The 19,380-nt window shown below is 43.8% G+C and overlaps 1 protein-coding gene across 1 annotated transcript in view; it reads right to left on the bottom strand.

Annotated features, from left to right (window-relative positions):
• Window positions 1–19,380, bottom strand: part of LOC106580107 (unconventional myosin-Ih) — a 46,406-nt gene that overhangs the window by 11,991 nt on the left and 15,035 nt on the right. The window contains 13 exon segments of the mRNA XM_045702967.1: window positions 3,894–3,977; window positions 4,089–4,251; window positions 4,464–4,548; window positions 6,874–6,942; window positions 7,024–7,100; window positions 7,190–7,303; window positions 14,346–14,463; window positions 14,639–14,744; window positions 15,606–15,686; window positions 16,553–16,599; window positions 16,759–16,853; window positions 16,976–17,067; window positions 17,269–17,349. Coding sequence (XP_045558923.1) covers window positions 3,894–3,977; window positions 4,089–4,251; window positions 4,464–4,548; window positions 6,874–6,942; window positions 7,024–7,100; window positions 7,190–7,303; window positions 14,346–14,463; window positions 14,639–14,744; window positions 15,606–15,686; window positions 16,553–16,599; window positions 16,759–16,853; window positions 16,976–17,067; window positions 17,269–17,349 — 1,212 coding nt within the window.

Here is a 19,380-nt window from a genome sequence, read left to right as displayed (position 1 = left end):
AGCTAGCTGGCTAGCTAGTGTAACTAGCTTATTTTGGTTTGATGTGGTCAAGACAGGTACTATCTCCTCAGATGAGGTTATAAATATCTAACCATAAATTAAGGGCTCCACGCAGTCAACGGATCCGTGACAGATCCAACGGAGCTTCGCTTGTGTAGCTCTGTAGTTCTTCGTACTTTTGTGCAGCAGAATTTTTGGAACACTCCATAGCTCCTATTCTAACCACCTCTCGCCGGCTTTGTATTCATGTTACCTGATGAAATTGCTGTACAATATGATCTTGTTGCCATCTAATGCACATTCAGATGTCATAAATCAGCACTGCAGAGCTCTCCCTGTCTTCTGCCGTGCCTTGATTGTGTTACTGCTGATGATATCTGGAAATGTGCATGCACACCCTGGCCCATCTACTGTTGCAAGCCCCAATTCTGACTTGTGCTCTGATATCTGCTTCACTGATTTCTGCTCTCGTAAAAGCCTGGGTTTTCTGCACGTTAACACTAGAAGCTTATTACCTAAAATGGATCAATTGAAAGTATGGGTTCATCCAGTCCAGATGTGTTGGTCATTACTGAGACGTAGTTAAGGAAGAGTGTTTTGAATACTGATGTTAACTTTTCTGGTTATAACCTTTTTCGGCAAGACAGATCTTCCAAAGGTGGGGGAGTGGCAATCTTTACCAAGGATCACCTTCAGTGCTCGGTTGTCTCCACGAAGTCTATCCCCAAACAATTTGATTCTAAGCATTAAACTTTCAAATAGCTCTTTGTTGACTGTTGCTGGGTGCTATCGTCCTTCATCAGCACCGGCCTGTACCCTACCTGCCCTAAGCTCTCTCCTGGCCCCTTACACAAAGTCTGAATTTGTCCTGCTAGGTGACCTGAACTGGGACATACTTAAATCTACCTGACCAAGTCCTAAAGCAATGGGACTCCCTAAATCTTTGTTAGATTATTACCAATCCCACAAGGTATGACTCCAAACATCCAGAAAAGACTACTCTCCGAGATGTTATCCTCACAAATATTCCTGATAGGTATCAGTCTGGTGTTTTCTGTAATGACCTTAGCGATCACTGTTTTACAGCCTGTGTTCGTAATGGCTGCTCAGTGAAATGATCTGTCCTGATTTGTCATAGACGCTTGCTAAAACACTTTAATGAGCAAGCCTTCCTTCATGAACTGGCCTCTGTAAAATGGTATAGAATCAGCTTGATTCCCTCTGTCGAAGACGCTTGGACCTTCTTTTTTGATATTTTCAGTGGTATTGTTAACAAACATGCCCCCATAAAGAAAATGAGAACTAAAAACAGGTTCAGCCCCTAATTCGACTGTGATCTTGCAAAGTTACTCCACCTCAAGAATTGCATTTGGCAATTGCATTATAGGCCTATTTCTATTTTGCCCTGTCTATCAAAAGTGTTGGAAAAACTTGTCAATAATCAACTGACTGGCTTTATTGATGTCTATAGTATTCTCTCTGGTATGCAATCTGGTTTCCTCTCAGGTTATGGATGTGTCACTGGAACCTTAAAGGTCCTCAATGATGTCACCATTGCCCTTGATTCTAAGCAATGTTGTGCTGCTATTTTTATTGACTTGGCCAAAGCTTTTGATACGGTAGACCATTCCATTCTTGTGGGTCGGCTAAGGAGTATTGGTGTCTCTGAGGGGTCTTTGGCCTGGTTTGCTAACTACCTCTCTCAAAGAGTGCAGTGTATAAAATCAGAAAATCTGCGGTCTTAGCCACTGTCTGTCAGCAAGGGAGTGCCCCAAGGCTCGATCCTAGGCCCCACGATCTTCTCAATTTACATCAACAACATAGCTCAGGCAGTAGGAAGCTCTCTCATCCATTTATATGCAGATGATACAGTCTTATACTCAGCTGGCCACTCCCCAGATTTTGTGTTAAACGCTCTACAACAAAGCTTTCTTAGTGTCCAACAAGCTTTCTCTACCCTTTACTTTGTTCTGAACACCTCCAAAATAAAGGTCATGTGGTTTGGTAAGAAGAATGCCACTCTCCCCACAGGTGGGATTACTACCTCTGAGGGTTTAGAGCTTGAGGTGGTCACCTCATACAAGTACTTGGGAGTATGGCTAGATGGTACACTGTCCTTCTCTCAGCACATATCAAATCTGCAGGCTAAAGTTAAATCGATTTCCTCTATCGCATTCGCTCCTCTTTCAACCCAGCTGCCAAACTAACCCTGATTCAGATGACCATCCTACCCATGCTAAATTACGGAGACAATTTATAGATCGGCAGGTCAGGGTGCTCTCGAGCGGCTATATGTTCTCTATCATTCTGCCATCAGATTTGCCACCAATGCTCCTTATAGGACACATCACTGCACTCTATTCTCCTCTGTAAAATGGTCATCTCTGTATAACCGTCGCAAGACCCACTGGTTGATGCTTATTTATAAAACCCTCTTAGGCCTCACTCCCCCCTATCTGAGATATCTAATGCAGCCCTCATCCTCCACATACAACACCCGTTCTGCCAGTCACATTCTGTTAAAGGTCGCCAAAGCACACACATCCCTGGGCAACTCGTCTTTTCAGTTTGCTGCAGCTAGCGACTGGAACGAGCTGCAACAAAACACTCAAACTGGACAGTTTTATCTCAATCTCTTCATTCAAAGACTCAATCATGGACACTCGTACTGACAGTTGTGGCTGCTTTGCGTGATGTATTGTTGTCTCTACCTTCTTGCCCTTTGTGCTGTTGTCTGTTGTATAACGTTTGTACCCTATTTTGTGCTATTGTCTGTTGTGTTTCTTCCATGTTGTTATCATGTTGTGTTGCTACAATGCTGTGTTGTCATGTGTTGCTGCCTTGCTACGTTGTTATCTTAGGTCTTATAGTGTTGTGTTGTGTCTCTTGTCGTGATGTGTGTTTTGTCCTATATTTAAAAAATATATATAATAATATCCCAGCCCCCGTCCCACAGGAGGCCTTTTGCCTTCTGGTAGGCCGTCATTGTAAATAAGAATTTGTTCTTAACTGACTTGCCTAGTTAAATCATGATAAATAAAAAGACTGTGAAATCACTGTGGAGAGCCCTTTAATCTACCAGTGCAAGTCGACTTGGTTGATATCTCCCTCTCCGCCTCCCTGCTCCCCTCGTCACTAGAGTCACAGACGCACACCGCGTTTGGTTAATTGTTATTTGTTGCATTTCCATGAGGTTCTGTTGTTGCCTTTAGAGCTAATTTGACATCAAATATTTTCGGTATGTCCAGTGTGCCCTGGCACTCCCCAGATTGAGAAGGGTGCAATTGCGGCCTGCGATTCGGGCGGTTCCGGCATGTCGACATTCCTGTATCTGCAGGAACCCCTCTTCATACTTCTATTGGTACATTTTTACGCGAGGACAGATGGGAGGCGGGGGGCGCTCCAGTACAGTAGGTGGCGTTAATGCACAATAATGTTGTATGGCAGCCGCCGATAAACCCCACAGAAGAAAGGGCGGGGGTAACAACGGTAGCTAGCTAGCCGTGCACCGGTATACAGTGACCTTCGTCCCCGCCTGTCGGGCACTGTTTTCCTGCAGTTCTGTTAACGACGGCGAGGGCAGGTGTTCGGCAGACGGACACCGTGTGTTAGTTTAGCCAGCTAGTCCGGTACACCGCAGGCCGGAGCAACACCGTGTGATAGCTAGCACGCGATGTCGCTAACTAGCAAGCTAGTTATTTAGCTAACACCCGGTGTCGCACACCAGCAGTTTTACTTCTACTTGAGTAAAATGTCATTATACATAGTAACAGTACATCTACTTGAGTAAGATATTTCAGCATTCTTTCAACTTCTGTTCCTAATTCAAGACCGGCGTGATGGTGGGACTCATTGGGTTAAAATGGAAAATGAAGGAGTAATTCTGGTTTTACCTGTGCTTTCTGTTGTGCAGTGATACCTCTGATATACTTCCTCACCATGAGACGCATGTTGAGCTGACGCAGGATCTCTGAGGTCTGTACAAGTAGAGCAAGCACAGTTCAACAGCCATGTTTCACTGAGCTTCCCCTTTAAGCAAAACAGCCATCCTCAATTCAATGTAACTTAATTCCAATATCAATACATACCTCCGTCAATACCGGTGGAGGGGTTAGCCAGCTGGTTTTATCCAGAACCATTTTGGGGAGATTGTCTTTCAGCCTGTTTAGGTAGTTCTGTCTGACAAAGGCCAGGTATTCTGAGTTATCGGTGGTCTTTGCCTCCCCTCTGGCCATGTATCCTTTAATAAACCTGGGATAGAAAATGATCAAATTGATCATGTATTTGTAACACTGCCTTCTGCCTTCCGGGACTGTGCTGTAAATGATAGGCTTCAATCCACTATGGACCTAAACTATGACATAAACTCTAGTCTAGAGTATAAATTATGTTATGTCATTTTGGTTGATGGATCAACATTGTAGTGTTAGAGCCCGAAGATATAATCTTGTCCTCCATCTTACTTCTTGATGATCTTGACTGCCCATTGTCTCCTCCCTTTCTCTTTCCTGGCTTGTACTCCTCTCCAGCAAGTCTCAATCTTGGTGGCTAAGGATCACAACAGGTATTTTATTAAAAATGGAGAGAACGGTGAACTTATTGAATGTCTCTGTATATTTAGTTTTAGTTCAGACTACTTCATTCTGTTTGCATGGCCAGTGAAATTAATATATAGCTTGTCTACAATGTTCCTGCTCTCCAAAAATGTACCATTTATCCTATGTCATGTTACACACGTCATAATATACTGAACAAAAATATAAACTCTACATGGCAACAATTGAAAAGATTTTACTGAGTTACAGTTCATATAAGGAAATCAGTCAATTGAAATAAATTAATTAGGCCCTAATCTATGGATTTCACATGACTGTGAATACAGATATGCATCTGTTGGTCGCATATACCTTAAAAAAAGGTAGGGGTGTGGATCAGAAAACCACAGAATATGGTGTGATCACCATTTGCCTCATGCAGCATGACACATCTCCTTCGCATAGAGTTGATCAGGCTGTTGATTGTGGCCTGTGGAATGTTGTCCCACTTCTCTTCAATATGGCTGTGCGAAGTTTCTGGATATTGGCTGGAACTGGAACACGCTGTCGTACACGTCGATACAGAGCATCCCAAACATGCTCAATGAGTGACATGTCTGGTGAGTATTCAGGCCATGGAAGAACTGGGACATTTTAAACTTCCAGGAATTGTGTACAGATCCTTACGACATGGGTCTGTGCATTATCATGCTGAAACATGAGGTGATGGCGCCGGATGAATGGCATGACAATGGGCCTCAGGATCTCGTCACGGTATCTCTGTGAATTCAAATTGCCATTGATAAAATGCAATTGTGTTCGGTGTCCGTAGCTTATGCCTGCCCATACCATAACCCTACCGCCACCATGGGGCACTCTGTTCACAACGTTGACATCAGCAAACCGCTCACCCACAAGACGCCATACACTTGGTCTGCGGTCGTGAGGCTGGTTGAACGTACTGCCAAATTCTCTAAAACAACATTGGAGGGGGCTTACGGTAGAGAAATTAAGATTCAGTTCTCTGGCAACAGCTCTGGTGGACATTTCTGCAGTCAGCATGCCAACTGCACACTCCCTCAAAACTTGAGACATCTGTGGCATTGTGTTGTGACAAAACTGCATATTTTAGAGTGGCCTTTTATTCTCCCCAGCACAAGGTGCACCTGTGTAATGATCAGGCCGTTTAATCAGCTTCTTGATATGCCACACCTGTCAGGTGGATGTATTATCTTGGCAAAGGAGAAATGCTCACCAACAGTAATGTAAACAAATTTGTACACAAAATCTGAGAGAAATAAGCTTTTTGTGCATATGGACAATTTTGGGGATCTTTTATTTCAGCTCATGAAACATGGGACCAACGCTTTACATGTCGCGTTTATATTTTTGTTCAGTGTATATTGAATAAATATATGCCATTTAGCAGACACTTTTCTTCAAAGTAACTTACAGTCATGCATGCATCCATTAAAAATTTATTTATTTTTTTTTACATGTGGGTGTTCCTGGGAATCAAACCAACTATACTGGTGTTTTAAGCACCATGCTCTACCAACTGAGCTACAGGCAGTGTTTGGGAATAGTGAACTAACTACCTGTAGTTCAACTAGTAATTTAACTACATTTTACAGTAGCTTAGTGGTACTTGAACCTAATTCAAATCTAGGTAATCTTTTCAGTAGTCAATTACCTTTTTGCCATGTTAACCCCTCTGTTAACATATGAACCTAAATTAATCTGTTCTTCCGATTTGTAGTCTATGATATATAATTTATCACGATGGAGTAGTTCGGATGTAGTGAACGACTTTTTCAACGTTTTTCTTAAAGCGCAACTCCACCACTTTTCAACCTCATTTTCATTACCTCCAGCACAATACCAGTGTCAACACTATTTTCAAAACGGCACATTTCTACGTTTTGTAGAAGTTATAAAGTGAAAAAGTTCTACCCGATGACATCATTAAAGATGAACAGTTATTTTAAAACACTATGAGATTCGCAGTGATGTGAGGAGCAAGAAAATACCCTCCCTTTGGCTTGAAACGCATTGCAGCTTTTGAAAATCCCAGTTTTTTTTACTTTTAATCCTTCTTATATTTTTTTACCACAGATCATAGAAATGCACTGATTTAACATATGTAGACACTGGTTTGATGCTGGAGATGATGAATATGAGGTTGAAATGTGGCGGAATTGCCCTTTAAGGGTAGTTTTAGTGTATCTTAACGTCTTCTTGTGTAAAGTAATTGGTAGCTTGGTAAACTAGATTTTCAGAGTAGCTTCCTCAACAATGGCTACAGAGGACCACATCATGTAGCTTAGCAGTCACTTACCGGCTTCTTTCTGTCTTCTGAATTGTCCTTTTTGCCAGTATCCCTTGTACTGGGCCTGAATCCTTGATGCTGTAATATCAATGAGTAATATTACAATCTCTATGCAAATCAATAAAACCTCTTGATTTATCTTAGTTTTCCTGTCCTTACCAAGTAAATGTTTGCAGGCCTCAAAGGCATCCTCTGTGGCAAAAAGTGTCCTGGGGTGGCGGATAAATATCTTGGTTCTACAGTGAAATGGAAAGGTAACAGAGGTTTGTATGAACACATTTAGTCAAGGAGAAATGAGTTGCTCACACTGGTTAGCTGCTCTCACCTGCCCATTTTGTACTCATCTGGCAGGTAACCTAGGTGCTGCACCAGCACTTCCACTCCTTCTGCAGCCACTCCTCTCCAATAAGGCCAGGTGGCTGGGCATAGGGGCTTGTATCTGGAGGTGGATCACACATCACCTAAATGTCCAAGACCTAGATGGATGTAGGCCTAATGCTCTACAGTATGTTGTACTGAATGTAGTACCTGCGCTTGTTTGTGTTGAGACACAAGACACATTTCCCCAAGGGGGACACAATAAAAAAGAAATAACAATGGACAGATAGAAATTTAAAAAATAGAGGAGGGTTGTCAAACTTTTTTTTACTTTGGGGAGTGTTATGTGGGTTTTTTATTGGGCACAGGGGAGGGTAGTGCATTTTTTTCCTTATGTTTGCATTCAGTCATTTGCAGGTTTTACTATATCATTTTCCGTTTACAATTTCTTACACATAGTCACATTTCCTTATCTGCTTGCATATGCCTCCACCATATCAATGTGTTTTGGTACTTCCCTTATGCACTACACTTCTCTACACACTAACCTTTACTATACCACAGTATTAGTCTTCCAGTCTAACTGTCATAGTGACATATGTAGTTTTAGGTGTGTCGTTTGTCAAGATATGCAATAGGCTAACTAGCAATCATACCACATATAAAAGCATTCAAAGCAGCATCAATCTTCAATATGAATCCCCAATAACAAATAGGAATAGCTGATAGGCAGTGTAGAGGCCAGCTGCATTACTGTGCATGAAAGAACAGTTATGACATGAGACACACAGCTCAGAAAGCTCCCCTGTAGATCTTGTTTAGGGCCAATACAATTATCCTACCTAGACTAGCCTACAACACCACAATGCAATGAATAATTGTATTATTGTTTTCAAGTGTACAAAATTCTACTCTAGGCTGCAGTGAAAATATAACTTGACAAAGGCATTGACTTGAATGTTTCATTCCATTTGGATCAGTTGTGGATCTACTCTCGACAGTTTATAAGGTTTAGAAAGACACAGTAGCAGGCCAGTCGCTGTATTTTTCATTCTGGTACTGATGCGCTGTCTGTTGTGTGTGGCAACATAGGCTCTAGGTGCGCGAGGAATGGCCTAACACTTTAATATAGCCTAAATATTTACAGTATAATTTAACTTTGAAAATGTATTACCTTTTATATGTGGAATAAACATTCAAAATGTTTTCATCTGATTAGGGATTAGGCTACTTCAAAAGTCTCCCATAGGCATGCACACGTTTGTCCAAAATGTCATTCCAGCATCCTCAAAATGGCTTCACATTAATCAGGTTCCATCCAACATTTTTATGCGAGTAAAGTACACTCTTAGGAAAAAAAAGGTGCGATCTTGAACCTAAAAGGGTTCTTCGGCTGTCCCCATAGGAGAACCCTTTAGAAGAACCCTTTTTGGTTCCAGGTGGAACCCTTTTGTTTCCAGCTAGAACCATTTTGAGTTCCATGTAGGACCCTTTCCACAGAGTGTTCTACATGGAACCCAAAAGGGTTCTACGTGAAATCAGAAAGGATTCTCTCAGGAATCAAAAAGGGTTCTTCTATAGGGACAGCCGAATAACCCTTTTGGAAACCTTTTTCTAAGAGTGTACATGTAGGATAAAACATGTCACAAAATCATGGGAAAGTATGTCGTTTATTAGGCTACAGATTAACTAAGTTATGATGAACTTCACAAGGTGGTGAAAGTGCACGATGATGAGCTTGATGCTCCTTTCAATAAATATCGAGGGTTCAGGTGACATGAATCAAATCCAATCAAATCAAATTGTATTGGTCACATACACATGTTATAAAAGAAATGTAGAAATATTAGGACGAGCAATGTCGGAGTCCGGAATATATATATATATATATATACACACACACACTGCTCAAAAAAATAAAGGGAACACTTAAACAACACAATGTAACTCCAAGTCAATCACACTTCTGTGAAATCAAACTGTCCACTTAGGAAGCAACATTGATTGACAATAAATTTCACATGCTGTTGTGCAAATGGAATAGACAACAGGTGGAAATTATAGGCAATTAGCAAGACACCCCCAATAAAGGAGTGGTTCTGCAGGTGGGGACCACAGACCACTTCTCAGTTCCTATGCTTCCTGGCTGATGTTTTGGTCACTTTTGAATGCTGGCTTTGCTTTCATTCTAGTGGGAGCATGAGACGGAGTCTACAACCCACACAAGTGGCTCAGGTAGTGCAGCTCATCCAGGATGGCACATCAATGCGAGCTGTGGCAAGAAAGTTTGCTGTGTCTGTCAGCGTAGTGTCCAGAGCATGGAGGCGCTACCAGGAGACAGGCCAGTACATCAGGAGACGTGGAGGAGGCCATAGGAGGGCAACAACCCAGCAGCAGGACCGCTACCTCTGCCTTTGTGCAAGGAGGAGCAGGAGAAGCACTGCCAGAGCCCTGCAAAATGACCTCCAGCAGGCCACAAATGTGCATGTGTCTGCTCAAACGGTCAGAAACAGACTCCATGAGTGTGACATCCACAGGTGGGGGTTGTGCTTACAGCCCAACACCATGCAAGACGTTTGGCATTTGCCAGAGAACACCAAGATTGGCAAGTTCGCCACTGGCGCCCTGTGCTCTTCACAGATGAAAGCAGGTTCACACTGAGCACGTGACAGACGTGACAGAGTCTGGAGACGCCATGGAGAACATTCTGCTGCCTGCAACATCCTCCAGCATGACCGGTTTGGCGGTGGGTCAGTCATGGTGTGGGGTGGCATTTCTTTGGGGGGCCGCACAGCCCTCCATGTGCTCGCCAGAGGTAGCCTGACTGCCATTTGGTACCGAGATGAGATCCTCAGACCCCTTGTGAGACCATATGCTGGTGCGGTTGGCCCTGGGTTCCTCCTAATGCAAGACAATGCTAGACCTCATGTGGCTGGAGTGTGTCAGCAGTTCCTGCAAGAGGAAGGCATTGATGCTATGGACTGGCCTGCCCGTTCCCCAGACCTGAATCCAATTGTGCACATCTGGGACATCATGTCTCGCTCCATCCACCAACGCCACGTTGCACCACAGACTGTCCAGGAGTTGGCGGATGCTTTAGTCCAGGTCTGGGAGGAGATCCCTCAGGAGACCATCTGCCACCTCATCAGGAGCATGCCCAGGCGTTGTAGGGAGGTCATACAGGCACGTGGAGGCCACACACACTACTGAGCCTCATTTTGACTTGTTTTAAGGACATTACATCAAAGTTGGATCAGCCTGGATCAGACCTCCATGGGTTGATAAATTGGATTTCCATTGATTATTTTTGTGTGATTTTGTTGTCAGCACATTCAACTATGTAAAGAAAAAAGTATTTAATAAGATTATTTCTTTCATTCAGATCTAGGATGTGTTGTTTAAGTGTTCCCTTTATTTTTTTGAGCAGTATATATATATATGTGTGTGTGATGGGATGCATAGACATTATGGGCATCATGTGGATAGAATATATAGTATATCTGAAGAATACATGTATAGAATAGTATATGTACAGCAATAGTTGAAAAGGATGGCCTTGACTTGAATACAGTATATACATATGAAATGGGTAAAACAGTATGTAAACATTATTAAAGTGACCAGTGTCCCATGTCTATGCACATAGGGCAGCAACCTCTAAGGTGCACGGATGAGTAACCGGGTGGTAGCCGTCTAGAGACAGTGATTAAGTTCATGAGAGGGGACTGGGTGGAGGCCGGGTAGTGATGGCTATTTAACAGTCTGATGGCCTTGAGATAGAAGCTGTTTTTCAGTCTCTCTGGCCCAGCTTTGATGCACCTGTACTGACCTCGCCTTCTGGATGATAGCGGGCCGTGGCTTGGGTGACTGAGGTCCCTGATGATCTTCTTGGCCTTCCTTTGACACTGGGTGCTGTAGATGTCCTGAAGGAAAGGCAGTGTACTCCCGGTGATGCGTTGGGCTTACCGCACCACCCTCTGGAGAACCCTGCGGTTGCGGACAGTGCAGTTGCTGTACCAGGCGGTGATAGAGCCCGACAGGATGCTCTCGATGGTGCATCAGTAAAAGTTTGTGAGGGTCTTAGGGGCCAAGCCAAACTTGTTCAGCCTCCTTCTTCACCACACTGTCTGTGTGGGTGGACCATTTCAGATTGTCAGTGATGTGCACACCAAGGAATTTGAAGCTTTTTACCTTCTCCACTGTGGCCCAGTCAATGTGGATGGGGGCGTGCTCCCTCTGCTGTCTCCTGAAGTCCATGATCAGCGCCTTCATTTTTTTGACGTTGAGGGAGAGGTTATTTTCCTGGCACCACTCCATCAGGGCCCTCACCACCTCCCTGTAGGCTGTCTCATTGTTGTTGGTAATCAGGCCTACCACTGTTGTGTCGTCTACAAACTTGATGATTGAGTTGGAGGTGTGCGTGGCCACGCAGTCATGGGTAAACAGGGAGTACAGGAGAGGGCTTAGCATGCGCCCTTGTGGGGCCCCTGTGTTGAGGATCAGCATAGTGGAGGTGTTGTTGTCTACCTTCACCACCTGGGGGCGGCCTGTCAGGAAGTCCAGGACACAGTTGCACAGGGTGGGGTTCAGACCCAGGTCCCCAAGCTTAATGATGAGCTTGGAGTACTATGTTGTTGAAGACTGAGCTGTAGTCAATGAACAGCATTCTTACATAAGTATTCCTCTTGTCCAGATGGGATACGGCAGTGTGCAGTGCAATGGCGATTGCATCATCCATGGATCTTTTCAGGCGGTATGCAAATTGCAGTGGGTCTAGGGTGTCGGGTAAGGTGGAGGTGATATGCTCTTTAACTAGCCTCTCAAAGCACTTCATGATGACAGAAGTGAGTGCTATGGGGCGGTAGTCATTTAGTTCAGTTACCTTTGCTTTCTTCGGTACAGGAAAATGGTGGACATCTTGAAGCAAGTGGGGGCAACAGACTGGGATAGCGTGAGATTGAATATGTCCGGAAACACTCCAGCCAGCTGGTCTGCGCATTCTCTGAGGACGCGGCTGATGATTGATGTTTGGCTGCCGTTTGATAAATACAAATATTTTTTGTCCATAATAATCACATCATGTACTAAGCTAATCCGCACTGTATCTGCGAGCTGTTGGCTAGAACACACATGCTAATAGCAGAGTGGGAACATTCGCTATACTTACACAACATTTTTTGTGACAAAACCATCAGTATGCCTAGAGTTGAACATGCGATGGAAACCCATTTAACTTGTATTTTTTATTCGGTACATGGGAATTTAACTGCAAAATTGATTTTTATGTGCGCTTCATATTTATGCACATACTTTTATCCGGCAACAAGTCAATTTGATGGAAACAACTCTGATGGGATTTTTTTGGGGGGCAGATTTTAGATTATTCGCATGAAATTTATCGCCAATTTGATGGAAGCCTAGCTATAGTCCCCCTAACAACTCTGGAAAGTGCGCTAGTCCAGTGTCACTTTGATTATGGTTCAACAGCAGCCACAAACATCTTAAGAATTAGCTACAGAAAATAAGGACCACTATGGAAATAAGTCCCCGACTTTATTGTGCAATCCCGGTCACTTTTATCATATGAAGAGACAGCGTTGAACATTTTCATCTGGTCTTTCAGAAATAATCCTTGGTTCCTGCATGTACTTGGTAATGATATGAGGGGGCGGGGCATCATGACCCCTTACTTAGGACCATCTGGCATAATGCCCAGAATATATTCTAGAAATGAAGATAGGAGACGGTGCCAGACACGTATATATGAGAACTAACGGGACTGCCCTGACAGAGCTCACTTCAGACCGGTACTTTATGCATCTAAGTTTGACTGTGACCTCTCCAGCTTGCTGTTAATAAAGAATGATTAATTTAAGAATGATGTCACGTATACTCCCTCTCCAGCCACTAGGTCATCAGGCTGCTGATTATCCTGCACACCTGTCACCATCGTCAAGCGCACCAGCGCCTCATGACACTCACCTGGATTCCATCGCCTCCTTGATTATCTTCCCTATATCTGTCACTCCCCTTGGTTCTTTCCTCAGGTGTTGTTGACTCTGTTTCATGTCGATGCGTTGTTTATGTTTCGTGTTCATTGTTTTGTTTATTTATTAAAACACTCACTCCCTGTACTTGCTTCCCGACTCTCAGCACACTCGTTACAGAATAACACCTCACCTAAGGGAAGCATCAGGGAGTGTTTTTCATAACATTTTTTGTGTCAGAGTAATGACGTTGGGTCCGGGAACTGCTACAGGCTCTCATGCCTCAACCAGACCGCCAGGCTCCCCTGCCTCAGCCGCCTCGTTGGGCTCTCATGCCTCAACCAGACCGCCAGGCTCCCCTGCCTCAGCCGCCTCGTTGGGCTCTCATGTCTTAGCCAGATCGCCAGGCTCCCCTGCTTCCACCGGCTCGTCAGGCTCCCCTGACTCAGCCGGTCTGTCAGGTTCCCGCGCCCCAGCCGGTCTGTCAGGTTCCTGCGCCCCAGCCGGCTCGACAGGTTCCCGCGCCTCAGCCTGCGTGACAGGTTCCGGGTGACCGGTCCGCTCCTGATCCCTGGGTTCTTCCCCTTTGGGTTTGTCCCCTTTGGGTTCGTCCCCTTTGTCTGCGCATCGGGGAGGGATAGTGTCACGTTTACTCCCTCTCCGGCCTCTAGGTCATCAGACTGCTGATTATCCCGCACACCTGTCACCATCGTCAAGCGCACCAGCGCCTCATGACACTCACCTGGACTCCATCACCTCCTTGATTATCAATACTGGGTAGGCCTACATGGTAGGGTGGGATGGATTTTCTGTTGGTCAAGATTGACATAGTCTATCTATAGCGGTGTTAACGCAAACCATGATATTGAAGTTGCCGAAGTCAGTATGCTTTGTTTAATGGTTGTGTGCTGCATTGACATCTGTTGGTGGAAAATTTGTTGCATATATATAATAAATAAGGCATCACAATGTTGAACATCTGACTTATTTTGAGTTCATTCTATGAGTGGGGATGGTGTGCAATTTATTTATTTTTACGTTTGGGAGGTGGATGCAATATTTTGACCAGGCCCCTAATATCAACAGCTCAAGTGAAGGCAAAATCATAGGGTGAAATTCCTCCCTCTACAAAGTAATCAATGTGGTCTGCTAAAGCAATAAGTTCTGTTGGCCTACCTCTGCAGAAAAACGTCGTAGCGGCATCGGTATGCAAAACCTGCCCGTCTGACCCTAAGGTGTTCCATCAGCCCCAGGTACTTGACTTGGTGCTGAACCAGCATGTTGTCAAACTGCCCTGTTGTGAGTGTGCGCGCGTGCACACCAAAGAGAGAAAGACAGAGGGAAAAAGAGAAAGAAAGAAGGAGAAATTGCTTCATAAACTCAGTTGACAGGTTGCCGTTTTGCCGTTTGGAAGTGCCACCAGCTGGTGATGATGTGGTGCATGTGGTGGAGGTCAGAGGGTCTCTCACCTGGCTGTTTGGACTCGTTGGATTTGAGGCAGCGCACATACCAGGGCTCCTTAGACATGAGGATGTCTGTCAGTCCCAGCAGACTGCTCTTAAACTGGCTGGCAACCTACAGAGAAACAGGCCTGGAATCAGTGTCAGTCCTAGCAGACTGCTCTTAAACTGGCTGGCAACCTACAGAGAAACAGGCCTGGAATCAGTGTCAGTCCTAGCAGACTGCTCTTAAACTGGCTGGCAACCTACAGAGAAACAGGCCTGGAATCAGTGTCAGTCCCAGCAGACTGCTCTTAAACTGGCTGGCAACCTACAGAGAAACAGGCCTGGAATCAGTGTCAGTCCCAGCAGACTGCTCTTAAACTGGCTGGCAACCTATAGAGAAACAGGCCTCAGATCAGTTGTTGAGTCCCAGCAGACTGCTCTTAAAGCTGAGATCTGCATAAGGTGAAACAGCGCCACCGGTCACCCCAGACGCACTTATTTTTTGAAACAGGGCAGAGGAGCATCCTCCATCGTTGTAAAAAAAATAATCATAGAACACACTCTGCTGTTCTATCGCATGTGTAACAATGTGCAATGATGTGCAGGGATGTCAGAGGGGAAAAAACGGTGTTCGTTGTTTGAAGTAACATCTTTGTTGTTGTAATATGGCAGTTTCGCCACTACAGATTACAGCTTTAAACTCTCTGGCAAACTACAGAAAAGCAGTCCTCAGATCAGTGTCAGTCCCAGCAGACTGCTTTTACAATTTTGTGTTGTTTCAAGGGGACAATAAATAATCCAATTTAAACACAGAGCAATCTATTGCTTTTCTCAGTTATTGGTCATTCTGAAAACGGTGCGTCCCCATACAGCCATACTATATACAATATGTTATACTATTGAGGCAATGTACAAGGAAAGAAACAATGTAATCGTGACTTCAGGGTGACAGATGGGAAAGAGGTAGGAGAAAAACTTGGTGAGCTCTCACCGTCTCTGGTCGCCGCCTGCCATCCGACTCCTTTGATGCAAAGCACTCTCTGACTATGGTATTTTTAGATTGCCGCATCATCTGTGAGTAGGGAAAGGGGGGGAGGGGGGGATGTTAAACAATAGAATTAGGAATTAAAATAACAGAATGGACATGAACCTGATGATTGGATAAAGGTCAGCCGTTTTGGTCAAGGAGGTGCCAGTGCTGTGATAAGATATTATGTAAAATAAAGAGTTTGAAGAATTTATCAGCACTGTATGTTAGCTAGCCAGTTTTAGAGGAATGATTCCATACATTTTTCTTTTATTAACTGCCAATATGCCAACATTCCATTCGAACAATGCAGTCAATCCTCAGCTGAACTCACTTGATGATAGGACTTAGACAAGTTGTAAATGCAACAAGTACTGATATTGTATCATATATATAATTTATGGTCTGTTTACATATATACATAGAGGCTATTTATACAGTACATTTGTATAATACCCATATAAACTGTATTTCTAATTATATTACACCATTTCTGATATATCACATGACTTACTTTCATTTTCCTGCATAAGTAAAATCAGGATTATGGCTCTCCTGCCATTTATTCCAATTAGACTAGTTTAGATTTCTCCCTGACCAATATGGCTGCCGTTTTCCACTCATTCTGGAACTTTGAGGTTTTATGACATAGTCCCTCTAGTGATTTAATAGGCTCTCTATGGGATAAATACACACACACACACACACACACACACACACACACACACACACACACACCAAGTGTATACTCAAGACCCATTGACCAAATTCACTGCATTCCCCTCCTCCTCTATTATTTACAATAAGTCTACATGAGAGTAAATAATTAAGGAACCAATTGAAGTGTCCCTTCCTCTCTTCCTGTCTTCCCCTGTCTCACATAATACATGAGTAGAAACCTGCAGACTCACATCTTTGATGTTTCTGTATAACAGGTCATTGTTTTTGTTGAGGAACCCTGGGATGACACAAATAACAACCATAACAACATGTGAGAGAGTGTCCTGAGTGAGAAGGGACACATGATAGTGGCAGTGAGATCTAGTAGTAGGACATGTAGGGACATTGAGGAGCAGAGTAATGCCACCACTGGGCCTGAGGCCATGGTTTCCCTTACCCACAACGCAGTAGGTGACCTCCCCGGCATAATGCAGAAGGCGAAAGTCGCCCCTCTCCAGCGTCTTACGTGTCTTCTTGTCAGCCAGCTTGTGCCTGCAGTCAATGGGATGGAGAGAAGGATGAAGAGGGAGAGGAATTTAAGGACAGAGCCTTAGCTCAACATGTACGTATGCAGGACTGTGGGGCCGGGAGGGAGGGGAGGTAGCTGTACTCACGTGACGAAGTGAGGGTGACTGTCTAACTTTTCCTCAAGCCTCTCCAGAAACGTGAGGTCAGTGGCCTCTCCAGGCCTCAGGCACTCTTCATCCTAAGAAAGCAACAAGATTATCACCGCTCGCCATTTCATTTCAGCCTATGTCCTTTCCAAGACCAATAGGATGCTTCATGTTACTGTATGGGTTCAGTTTTATGGGCGTCCAAAATGGCACCCTATTCCGTATGTAGTGCACTTCTTTTGCCCAGAGCCCTATGGGCCCTGATCAAACGTAGTGCACTAGATAGCACTCACCAGCACTGAGATGATGCCCCTGTGTTTCTCCTCCACTAGGTCACAGATAATCTTGTTGTTGAAGAACTGGACAGGCTCCCACTGAAGAGGAAAGGAAATAGGTGATAGGAAAACATGGGTAAGTGAGGGGAATACTACCTGAGCCAAACTCAACAGAAACACACACAACCCACTGGGCACACCACGTCATTTCAGCGTTGACAATTGGGTAATAGTTGGTTGTTACGTGATCAATGAGATTACAACATCAAAAAGACAGCCAAAAGTTTGTTCAATTCCCAACGTGTTATCACTATGCTTTCAACCATCTAAAAAACGACCAAATTCCTATGGAAAATCAATGTCAAATTTTTGGTTTAGTTGTCACCTAACTGTTTTGTCACTGCGCTTTCAACCATTTGAAAGCACAACAAGGTTCGGTAACACTTCATTTTCAGGGGTCCTTATTACAGTGTAATTACATGTGTAATTACAATCTAACATACAGAAGTCCAGAAAGGATATATGAATAAACAAATAAATTCCTTCATTATGTCGAGATCACAACTTATTTCTCATGATCGTGACATAAATAAAGTTGTTTTGTCAAGATCACAAAATAAACTCTATAAATTTGAGTGTGGACGTATTGATGATACTATGGCTGAAGCGGCAGAGCCCACAGCGCATACGTTTTTATTGATTGCTACACTAAGCGATGGTACATTTCATGCTAACACCATGCTTTTATTTGTATTTGGAGTTCTTTATCCGTTTCTAAGTTAGAATGTTAGCAAGCTAAATGTCCCTTATCTTGAGTTAAAAGCTTGTGGGGCATCTAAGCCCTCATGGGGCATTTAAGTCCTGAATGATGCCTAACAGGCTGTGTGCCACCCCCAAGACAACAGCCAATCTCATGCAAGCGACAACGCAGCTAACTTGGCTAGTCTTGTGAGCGAGCTAGCTAGCTAGCGAGGTAGTCTTGTTAGCTAGCTAGCTTGTTATCTGTGCTGGTTGTTAGCTTGAATAACCTAGCTCACAAAACTAGCCAAGTTAGCTGTGTTGTTCCTTGCATGCGATTGGCTGTGGTCTTGGGGGTGACATTCAGCCTGGGAGACAGTGCTGCCTGTCAGGCATCTCTCTGATTTGGACCTCATGTAAATACCTACATGTATGCTACGGTCACAAGACACATGCCTCCTTATTGTCCCTAGAATGTCTAAGCAAACAGCTGGAGGCAGGGCTTTTTCTTATAGAGCTCCATTTTTATGGAATGGTCTGCCTATCCATGTGAGAGACACAAATGTCTCGACCTTTATGTCTTTACTGAAGACTCATCTCTTCAGTAGGTCCTATGATTGAGTGTAGTCTGGCCCAGGGGTTGCATTACCCCTCCTAACAGCCTGGCCTTCATTTTAAAGTGTATGGAATGATCCAATATCACTATATCATGGAATGTTGTTGAGAGCATTTTTGGAAATAGAAATGTAGTAAATTCTTGAATAGCTTTTCTTACTTTGATAAAAATAGGAGTAGTCTTTTGTAGTTGGGAATCGTAATCTCCAGGTGTCCTGTAAATTATTTGTAGAGATCGGATTTTTCAGCCTCTTTGGAGGTCCCTTGAATGTGCCTTTTTTATTGCTATTGTCACGTCCTGACCAGTAAAGAGGTTATTTGTTATTGTAGTTTGGTCAGGACGTGGCAGGGGGTGTTTGTTTAATGTGTTTCGGGGTTTGTTGGGCAATGTTCTGTTAGTCTATTTCTATGTCTGTGTCTAGTTTATCTATTTCTATGCTTAGTTTATTGGTTTGACCTTCAATTGGAGGCAGCTGTTTCTCGTTGCCTCTAATTGAAGGTCCTATTTAGTAGTGGTGTTTTTTCATGGGTTTTTGTGGGTAGTTGTTCCGTGTTTAGCTGTGTGCCTAACAGGACTGTTTCTCGTCGTTGTTGTTTTGTATTAAGTGTTTGTTTTGGTTCTCTTCATAATAAAAAGAAGATGAGCATACACATTCCCGCTGCGCCTTGGTCCCATCTTTACAACGAGCGTGACAGCTATGTCTGCCAATCTTATCGAATGTACATTATGCTTTAGATCACCTGCTAAAATAATAGTTCCTGTCTGGATTTTATCTA

This window comes from Salmo salar, chromosome ssa20 (genome assembly GCF_905237065.1).
Source record: "Salmo salar chromosome ssa20, Ssal_v3.1, whole genome shotgun sequence".
In the NCBI taxonomy this organism is placed as follows: domain Eukaryota; kingdom Metazoa; phylum Chordata; class Actinopteri; order Salmoniformes; family Salmonidae; genus Salmo; species Salmo salar.
Note: the sequence above shows the minus strand (reverse complement) of the source record. Positions and strands in the feature narration are given on the sequence as shown.